The 10,281-nt window shown below is 41.6% G+C and overlaps 1 protein-coding gene across 17 annotated transcripts; it reads left to right on the forward strand.

Annotated features, from left to right (window-relative positions):
* Nucleotides 1–166: 166 nt before the first annotated feature.
* Nucleotides 167–7,158, forward strand: LOC133887881 (acyl-CoA hydrolase 2-like). Of its 17 annotated transcripts, none has more exons than XM_062327877.1 (16): nt 167–462; nt 1,110–1,177; nt 2,148–2,350; nt 2,489–2,535; nt 2,647–2,796; nt 3,237–3,402; nt 3,737–3,849; nt 4,474–4,536; nt 4,608–4,663; nt 4,957–5,049; nt 5,301–5,357; nt 5,434–5,535; nt 5,635–5,683; nt 5,771–5,839; nt 5,929–6,009; nt 6,822–7,158. In XM_062327877.1, exons 1-15 carry the CDS (start codon nt 292–294, stop codon nt 6,004–6,006), a joined length of 1,485 nt encoding a protein of 494 aa, XP_062183861.1. In that variant the 5' UTR covers nt 167–291; the 3' UTR covers nt 6,007–6,009; nt 6,822–7,158. The 17 variants fall into 17 exon arrangements, 16 of the variants coding, with proteins under 16 accessions (XP_062183861.1, XP_062183864.1, XP_062183862.1 ...); XM_062327880.1 differs by lacking the exon at nt 6,822–7,158 and adding an exon at nt 6,240–6,377; XM_062327878.1 differs by lacking the exon at nt 6,822–7,158 and adding an exon at nt 6,151–6,214.
* The last annotated feature ends 3,123 nt before the right edge of the window (nt 7,159–10,281 follow it).

The raw sequence follows: 10,281 nt of genomic DNA on the forward strand, positions 1-10,281 counted from the left end.
GCCAGCCATCCCTCTTGTCCGGCCCTACAAGGCATGGACATAAATACCCAGCACCTCAAGTCCTCAACCACGGAACCACCCCTAGCCTGACACGGAGGCCCCACACCCTCGCCACCCGACCCGCACAAATTGGAGTTCCACGCTGCCCACGGCCAACCAATCTCTTCCCCCAGCTTTTAAATCCGAGATATTTTTTGTCCGCGTCCTCGTCAACCGCAGCCGCCTCGCTGTCCCGGTGCTCTCCGCCCGCCGCCGACACCGCCTCCGCCGCTCGCTGCAGCACCGCCGGCGATGGACCGCGAAGAAGGTAAAGCAGCGCAGAGCCCGCCGAATTTGGGAGCGATTCCGGCTAATCTGGGGCCTGGTTGCCATTGGTGTGCAGCGACAGAGTTCCTGGGGCAGGTGCCCCTCCTGCAGTGCCTCCCGGGCTCCTCCATCCGCAGGATCGCCGAGGCCGTCCAGGTGAAGCGCTACGGTACGTACTAGCGCGGCGGCGGGCGCCGCTGTTTGTTAGCCGGCTAGATTGATTGGATCGTTTGATCGGTTGTGGTGTTTCAGCGAATTTTCCTAGTTTTATAACTAGCTCTGTTATCGAATCGCGTGCTATTTTGCTTTGGTCACAAATGTGTGATTTGCGAATTTGTTTGTGGGCTCTATTCATACACACTGATTGCAGCCAGATAGTTTTTTTTTTTTTTTTTTTTGAACGGCGCTTCCCCAACTTGGGCGGCTTTTGGGAGGCCAGGGGGTGCAGGACGGGGCTCGAACCCCCGCCGGTTCGACTCCTCCTTGGAGTCTTACCACCGGGCTCCATGCCCGTCCTCGCAGCCAAATAGTTATAAGGGTAAGCGAGTGCGAATGAAAGCTCTACCGAAAACAGGGTAATGCTTTTCCATCCACGCGCTAGCTAATAGTCCACAATTACTTTTGATGATGTTTAGTTGTTTAACACTTTGTGCCTGCCCAGCTTGTGGACCTGTTAAGATTTTTCCTGTGAAATGGAATGATTAGTAAGATTCTGTATCATTGAATGTGGTGTGGTGCCAAGCTGATTTATGTTTGGTATTGAAACTGAATTTCTGTTTGCTTCTGATGCTGGTACTTTGCAGAACCTGGTGATTATGTCGTTCGTGAAGGTGAACCTGTTGATGGCCTTTACATTATATTGGATGGTCAGGTAAAACTTACACTATTACTTACTTCTATTTGCTCCTATGCTTACATGCACTGTTGATTAGATGCCGAAACGAAAGGGACATGTGCCCTAAGCGTTCACAAAAAATACCTTTTATGCCTCATGGTTGCCACCCATCTTCAGCATTGTTACTTCATTGAATCTGCAATGGCGCACACGATGTTGATAGAAATAATTTTTTGCTTCATGGTTGACACCTATCTCCAATATTGATACTTAATTGACTCAGCACTGGCACATACGTGTGTGTTATCACTTATCAGGGAAAAATAATAAAATACCCTGTTAGCAAACGGCTGTTTGTACTGAGTCCTACGACACTCCCTTGTAATTAGCTGAGATAGTTAGCTAGTTTGGTTAGCTAGTTTGTTAGATTAGTTAGCCTATTCCTCAGTCTTGTATGTGTATAAATACATCAGTGATCAATACAACAAGTGTGTTGCATCCAATCAACCTCTTAAATGGTATCAGATGTTAGCAAACGGCTGTTTGTACCGAGTTCTACTGAGTCCCAAGGCACTCCCTTGTAATTAGCTGAGATAGTTAGCTAGTTTGTTAGATTAGTTAGCCTATTCCCCAGTCTTGTATGTGTATAAATACATCGGTGATCAATACAACAAGTGTGTTTCATCCAATCAACCTCTTACAGACCCAACAAGGGGATATCATATCAGTACTCAATTCAAATAGATGGACTATGCCATTTTGACTTGGCTTTTCTTTCAAGGTTAATTCCTGGCATACAAGAACCATCATTTGTATTTTTTTATAGCAATGATGATTTGTATTGGTGTTTGGGCGAAAGACTTACACTGGGCCCCATACTTTCAGGGTAGCTTATTGTCCTATTCTTCTATAGCATTTTCCTTCCCCAACTGTATTTATACTGTCATGTTGCTGTTTTTCATACTTTTCACTCAGTTATTTTGCTTTCGCATTTGTTATCCCCAAGAAAATATGCTACAATTACAAGTACTTTGCGATCTACCAAAATGGGAGAGGGGACAGAAGCTGATGCTATTCTTAGCAGTGATACTTTTTGTTACTTGAACAACATTCTCATTGTCTTGAAGGCTGAAGTTTCCGCTCCTGCAAACACAGAAGAAGCAAACCGTCCAGATTATGTGTTAAATAAGTACGACTACTTTGGTTACGGTAAGACCTTTCATGTCATGATTGTTTCTATTTTAATCCAGTTCTAACACATTATATAATCTGTATGGAAAGGGTATAAAACTCTATATTCCATAAATCATTTCCTCTTTAATTACTGATGATTTGTATTATTTGTAGGGGCCAATAGTTCCGTTCATCAAGTCAATGTTGTCACACTATCAAAGGTACTTATTTTTAAAATTTCCATATTTGACTTGACATTCTTTTAGCTGTAGGAATCCCTTTTGTAGTGATACTTGTCTGATTGCTTTCCGAATGGGTCTACCTGTCTCTAGCTTATTGTTGGCCATCTATTGCAGCTGACCTGCTTCATATTGCCCAATCAATACGGACATTTGTTACAACCAAAAACAATTTGGAATGCGGAGGAGACACCTGAAACCCATTCTTTGCTGGAACAAATTTTGCATTTAGAACCACTAGAGGTAAGTCTAAATGTAATATGTTTTTGTTTTGTTATAGATATGTAATATATATGGCATACAGTTTGATCACTGTTCTGGAATTATTAGTCAGATATACTAATGCCTGAAACATATATGCTATAGATGCTAAAGCCTCAATTTTGTTGTTTTTCACTCTTTTACCAACTCCAGTATGCACCAAATGGATTTAAGAAAGACAGTGGAATTGTGTTATTGTCATTTAAAGACTAACCTTTTGATTTTAAACCATCTGGGTCATGTGCTTTGATTTGCATCACCTAAAATAAACAAATATAATAGCAGATTCGGCAGTTTCAAATCTGCATGGTAGCAGTTCCAGATTTACTAGTTAAAAGACAAACATGACAGATGTCGTATCATAATATTTTGCAGTGAAATATTTATCTTGCTTACCAAAATTCTTGTTTCTATTTTTTTAGATCGATATCTTCCGTGGGTTTACTTTACCAGGAGCTCCTACTTTTAGGCAAGTTTATGGAGGACAGTTGATTGGACAGGCACTAGCAGCAGCATCCAAGACTGTTGACTGTTTAAAAATGGTGCATAGTTTGCATGCGATTTTCCTTGTTGCTGGAGACAATAACTGTAGGATTCTTTAAACCTATGTGCTCCTTGTGTCAACATTAATTTGTCCAATCAAATGTAATTGAAACCACTAATCTATCATTCATTTCATAAAGACATGATATAAGCAGAAGCTTTTAGTTTGGCTTATATTTATTATTATACATTTAATGTAATGTCATGATCAATTAAATAACAGTCAGTATATTCTACTTCTGCAACTTTTCTGTAAATCTGAAGCCCATACAGCCTATATCTGGCTTCTTAGTAAGCTGGAGATCCTTAATGCACCTTCCTTTTATCAAACAAAGAAGTTTGATGCTCATGGTTGTCTTTGCTTTGTCCTCTGGTGTAGTGCCAATAATATATCAAGTTCATCGGGCGCGTGATGGATCCAGCTTTGCCACCAGAAAAGTGGAGGCAAAGCAAAAAGGCCTAGTTATATTCACTTTGATTGCTTCTTTTCAGGTGATTATCCTCGTGGTGCTTATACCTTTGTAAAGAATTATATTGGGATCTTCATTGGGCAAACTAAATTATTTATGCAACATGCTACGAGCGATGATTGTCATTTGTCAATCTTTTGAACTTTCGTTGTAACATGGGAAAACATGTGCCTTGTTCATGTTAAGAATCTGTTAGATAGTAGGTCAAATGACGGTTTTAAACCTTGTAACCTCCAAAATGTTGCATAAAGTTCCTTTGGTTATTTTAAACTGTACCATCGGTCCAAACTATTATCAGATTTAACATAAAATGCAATTGAAAAGAAAACATGAACAGTTGAAGAGAAAATTGAATCCTTGTAGTACTAGCACAGAGGAATGCTATGCCACCACATACTCATGGCATACTATGATCGAAGTTCTTTAAACTCGTAACTTTCACGCTATATCCTCATCAGCTACCAATCAATATCATCCTAGTCTCAAACTTGATTAGTACATTTATTTATGGACCATGTATAAATTCTTCTGTGGTGCAACTGCTAGTTTGAGATATTTGGGAACTGCAACGGCCAGCCTCATGAAATGAGCCAGTCTGCAGAAGCAGAATGTGTTCTGACTATCCGATCAATTGGTTCTCTTGCAGAAGGAAGAACTGGGGTTTGAACATCAGGCTGCAACCATGCCTGATGTTCCACCTCCAGAACAGGCAAGAATATTTCTCTTTCCTTTGACATCCGCGGAAGAAAGAACAGACAACTAATAAGCAACCAAATGCAGCTACTAAATATGGAGGAGATACGTGAAAGACATCTTACTGATCCACGCTTCCCGACGTAATTTTTCTGACTTCCTATCATATCTTCTGATAGTTAGCTAAATTAATGTTGTTCTCAGGTTATTTATCATTTTAACCATAAAAATCATAGCCTTCAGAAGCTACTTCCTTTGTGCTGTTAAAAAAGCATTATGAAGCTACTTCATCATTTTATCCAAGCATGATGGTTAATGCGAAAAGTCGGATAGCACATTTAGAATATCAGATATTCTTTTTTTAAGCAAGTTCAATATTGTTCATCTCTTTAGCGCTTGCTGTGTGGCAGAATCTTGACTGTTTAGTCATCTGCAGGCAATATAGGAACTTGGCTGCCAAAAAAAAGTTTGTGCCCTGGCCCATAGAAATGAGATTCTGTGAAGGTTCAGCATCTCAACATAAACCAAGGTATCTATAACCGTCTTTTTCCCTCAGTGCAGCTTATTTGTATTTTCACTTCACATTTTATTTTATATTGGCCTAACTTTAGGCAAGGTCACCATAAAATTTCTATGTTTTTTTAGATAATTGGATAGACCTTAAGAAATATTAATCCTGTAATTCAGTATAGATCCTAAATACCATCACAGCAAGATGTTTCCTATTGCATACTATTAGTATAAATAGTTATGATTCAGTAACGCCTCATTCTTTTTCAGCTTAAACTTCTGGTTTAGAGCTAGAGGAAAACTTTCAGATGATCAAGCTCTGCATAGGTTTGTCATTTGATCACTGTACACCATCGCTCCTTCTTTCTGTACTCGCGCATAATGTTATTCCTTAATACCGCAGATGTGTTGTAGCATATGCTTCGGATCTACTATATTCTGGTGTCAGCCTGAATCCTCATCGGCAAAAAGGTTTGAAGACGTACTCGCTCAGTCTTGATCACTCGTACGTTTTCTGTAACCTTCACTCAATATAGTGATTTCGATCACCATCTCTTCAGTAAATTCTTGTTTTCTCTTACCGCTGCTTGTCGTCGTTCTGCAGGATTTGGTTCCACAAGCCTGTGAAGGCTGACGACTGGTTGCTGTATGTGGTAAGCGATTTATTGGGCATATTCTAGTTGATAAAGATACTACATAAGCTTTCATTGTGAGGTTCTTGTTGTGCTCCTTGAACACAGATCGAGAGCCCATCTGCGCACGGTGGCAGGGGTTTCGTTACTGGACGCATGTTCAATCGGCAAGGAGAGGTATGAACTTGCTGTTCCGCCAGAGCTTCGACTCGGCTGCGCCCGTTGTTGTGACCGAAATGATTGTGATCCTCTTCTTGAATGCTCAGCTTGTCATGTCGCTGACCCAAGAGGCGCTGATTAGGAAGGAAAAGACACGAGTACCAAACCCGAGGCCGAAGCTTTGAGAGGTGCAGAAGATTTGTACCCTCTCTTTTTTTTTCAATTTGGTTTGGCACCAAAATATAGAATATCTTGCGGTATATAGAAGTAAAAGGTGACATCAATTGTTGTGAGCCGGCCGATTTTGTAACCTAGTACACTGCTAACAGACCTACTGGAATATGATTGGCCGTTGGGGAAATAAGCAAGACCTTGGGATCTCTTTAGTCGTAATTCACATCATGACATTGGCGTGCAGCAGCTTCGGCCTCTTCGCAAGGCGCAACGACAGGCTTGGCGTTTGCACCTTTCTGGAGTATAGATGTGTGGTTACATTTGAAATACTGATATGAAAAAAGAAAAAAACAAATTCGGTTGTGCAATGCTCAAAATATGTACCACGATCCCAGTTGTAATAAGCTTGCCAGAACTCAGAACAATGCCAAAAACAAAGAACGCTGAGTAAATACATTGTGCATACAGTTCGCCTTGAACAAATAAACATCCGAGACCAATCTAATTGTAGTTGTCCTGAGACTCTACCAGCAAATCAGCAATCAATCTTAGTGTAGAAAACGCAAAGAATCTATTACTAAACACTACTGCTGAATCCATCTTTCTGTTACAGTTGCAAGTAGTTTCCTGTGAATGGCACTGCTATGATATTTCATGGAACACAATGGTCAGTGACGAGAACTACAGAACTTACATCCAACACGGCAACAACGCAGTGCGTTCTGATTAAATACACCTAGAAAACATATTTCATCCACCATCTAATTATTGCTGTCTTGTCAGTAATCAATCTCTGCCTAAATATTGCTGAATCAACCTTTTTCAGCACCAGAACAGTACAGATGGCACGTCAAGGACAAGGAGTGAGCACACGCAGTCTCATGCGATGCATAATGCCTCAGACAAAAGCATGTTAACAACTTTACAGTTTTCTTCCAAAAACAGGGAGTATATTCACATTAAAATTCTCCAACTTGTCGTACCGAGCAACAGATTCATTCACTCTCTCAAGTACCCTCGGCAAAGCAGCAATATTAGCCTTGATCTGGGATTTGAGGATCTTTAGTTTTTCAAGCTTCTCTTGTTCTTCTTCAGCAATAGATGTTTCAGAGACCGTTGGAACTTCTGCAATAACCATAGAGGCATCAGACATTATTTAATTATGAAGAGAAAATTGTGTAAATATCGTTTTGAATTTATTGAGTTTGGCACTTACTCACTTAGTGGTGCAAGCTAAGTGAGAAACAGTACAAAAAGAGGCAACAAGAGACAAATATTTTCGTAATTAACTGGTTGATTACACGGAAGAAAAAATGGGGAAAATCAATGTCCACTTTGCCAGGTTCGACATACAGAAAGCAAGGCTTCTGTGGGATTGGGATGTGGGGTGGGATAATCGTTATCCACAATAGGAAACGATGGAGGGCTAGGATTACCCAACCCCTACGCCCTATCCCACTCCCCTATCCCTAAATTCCAAATAAGCCGTTAAGCAAATAACACTAACACTCTGAGCAAATCACCAGTTAAGCTAAAACTATAATGTAACAAATCAAAGCACATCGTGCTTGCTTGCATCGCTTCTGGGAATCATGAAACAGTTTGCAAGTAACAGGTTTGTTTTTCATTTTTTCTGAAATTAACATATCCCCTAATCGTGCAGACGGCACACCATACAGCAAATTGCACAGCAAATGTAATGTGGGCATATGTCAAGAACTCAGGTACTTCAACTAAGTATAACCCGTTGCATTTAGAAGATAAGCATTGGGAGACAGCTAATTTTGTCACAAGGCAGCGGAAAATGGCGGCTACCATTTAACAACTGAGCCCCATACAAAAATTACCAAGACCATATCTATAGGTCAACCATTGATTCCTCTGAACATAGGTCACGAATTCGCAATGCAAAGAAAACCAAATCTCCTCCACCTTTTCTCTTGCTCAAAGTCGCAATTCAGAATAGGATAAGAAAAAAAAGGCCTGCACTTTCCCCCATGCCCCCCAAATAGAACCAAGCAACACTACAGGGCCTTGCGTATCGACAATTAATCCCCAGAAAACCACAAGAAGGGAGCATTTCCACACAAATACTTCGAGAACGAACCTAATGACGGCATGACGCACAAATTACACTAACCTCACACAAGGGGGCTGACCAGTCCAAAACCCTAGCACTGGAGCAAGGCAGGAAGAAGGGCAAACCCTGGCAGGCGGGTGGGCCGAGTGCAGCGAGGAGGGAGGCGGCGTCGTTGAGGAGAGGCGGGTGGCGGTGCCGCGGCGGTGCAGATCGGCCATCTTCCTCTTCAGCTCCTCTATATCCTCCGCTTCATCCTCTCCGGCTGCGGCGGCGGCAGCGACAGGGGCCGGTGACGGTGCCTTGCGCTTGCGGTGGCTGGGAGAGGGACCAGCTTGTCCTAGCGCGAGCGAGCCGCCCGCCATGGAGAGAGTGGGAGCGCGCGGGGCCGAGGAGAGTGGAGAGAGATCGGAGGGAGGTAGGGAGGAACGGGCCCAGCGCGGGGTAGGGAGCGGAGCGGATTCAATGTGTGATTTTTTTGAGATGGTACATTCTATCCCACTCATATTTCGGAAAAAATTTAAAAATACATAACATACTCGATCGTATTTATTAAAATAGATAATATATCAATATATTTACAAATTTAACATACGTATTTGGTACTTTATTTACCGAAAATAGTGAACAGTATCATATTCAGCACCGAATACAGCTAGCTCTCCCGTGGTATGAACAGTGGTCACGTTAATTAAATTTCGTTTCCACTCTATATCAAAACGGTGGTCTTCTGTTACTCAAAAAAAAATTAAAACTTTTTGTATGTGTTACATAATCCATGTGCAACCTATTTTAATTTGATTCACCCAAAACTCCTCTGTATATTTTAAACTAAAATTCTCCTAAAAAAAACTACTTTTATAACTTTTAATAATTGTTAGTGTCTCAAATAAATTTCTAAAAATCTAGAAAAATTCACTAATATTCTTATTATGTGATAGAATATTATGTGATGTATCAGTAGCAGTTCGTGACTAGAACCAGCACTAATGTATCAGTACCAATTTGTACACGAACTAGCACTGATAGTAAATTTCAGTATCGGTTCTTAATGACTCAATCACTGTTCAGTATAGGAGGTTAAGAACCGACAATGATATATTTTCAATGGCGGGTTTTACACAACTAACATTGATGAGGTGACACTAATGACTAGTTCTGTAGTAGTGAACCGTGCCTCCTCCACTTGTGTCTATGACAACAACCCTATCACCGCGTCCTGCCACCGCTCACACTGCCTCTTCCTCCCCTCCCCTCTTCTTCTCCCTTATCCCTCTCTTCCTCTGGTCGCCTCTCTTTCTCTCTCTAGAACTACTACTCTATGCTCGATGGGAGCGAAGGCTAACTGGTGGACCCACGGCGAGGTTGGGAGGAGTGGGTTGATAGTTCGATTTGTGCGACATGAATACCAAAGCATTAGACATGGCTCGTGAACCAACCGAGCTGGATTAAGCCTCCGGCGAGCCTGATTTCCTAGCTCGGCTCGCTCATAGTCGAGCTCAATCGAACTAAGCCGAGCTGATCTCGGCTCGACTCGTTTTCAACCCTATCGACATGCATGCACACGTGCAGCAAGAGTTGGCTCTAATACTCTCTGTAACACCCCGCGTTCAAAATTCATTTACAGTCTAGCTCACCTATAGAGCGGACCCGCATACGCATATCATCTATCTTACACTTTCGTCATTGCTTCGTGTAAAAGGGTTAACTCAGAGGTACTATGTTTGAAGTGTGAAGGCTTATAAGCTGGTCCTAACCTATTTAAAATATTAAGGTGGTACTGAACTCACCACACCGGAATACTTGAGCCACAAGGGCCAAAACTATAAAAACTAATGGACCGAAGTATTACAATAACCTTAGCACATCCAACCCCTCATATAGCCTTAGATTTGGTCAACCAAATAGAAACTCTGCTCAACATGTCTAGACAGATACAATCAACTTTGAACTGGAGATGTGGGTCATGCATGGAGTTGCGGACGTTCGGTTGTGAGCTCGGCCACTTCAAAGTTCTTTCCCTTTGTTATAAGCCTCAACACTCAGTACAAGTTGTAGTATCTGAGCCACATGTTAAAACGCACACCACACTCTACATGCGCACACCAACACACATCGTAAGACAAACAGTAGATCTATAACCTATATGCACACACTGCACATCCCTAAGGAGGTTGACGAAGTCACACAGGTTTCATAGGCGGCGGGC

The sequence above is a fragment of the Phragmites australis genome, chromosome 13 (genome assembly GCF_958298935.1).
Source record: "Phragmites australis chromosome 13, lpPhrAust1.1, whole genome shotgun sequence".
Classification (NCBI taxonomy): domain Eukaryota; kingdom Viridiplantae; phylum Streptophyta; class Magnoliopsida; order Poales; family Poaceae; genus Phragmites; species Phragmites australis.

What these genes read in the sequence shown, in the direction of transcription:
- LOC133887881 (XM_062327877.1), top strand. Translation starts at nt 292, where the DNA reads ATGGACCGCGAAGAAGGTAAAGCAGCGCAGAGCCCGCCGAATTTGGGA. An exon ending in ACTGATCCACGCTTCCCGAC is followed by an intron (nt 4,664 to 4,956) that starts GTAATTTTTCTG and finishes AGTCATCTGCAG; the next exon opens with GCAATATAGGAACTTGGCTG. An exon ending in GCATCTCAACATAAACCAAG is followed by an intron (nt 5,050 to 5,300) that starts GTATCTATAACC and finishes ATTCTTTTTCAG; the next exon opens with CTTAAACTTCTGGTTTAGAG.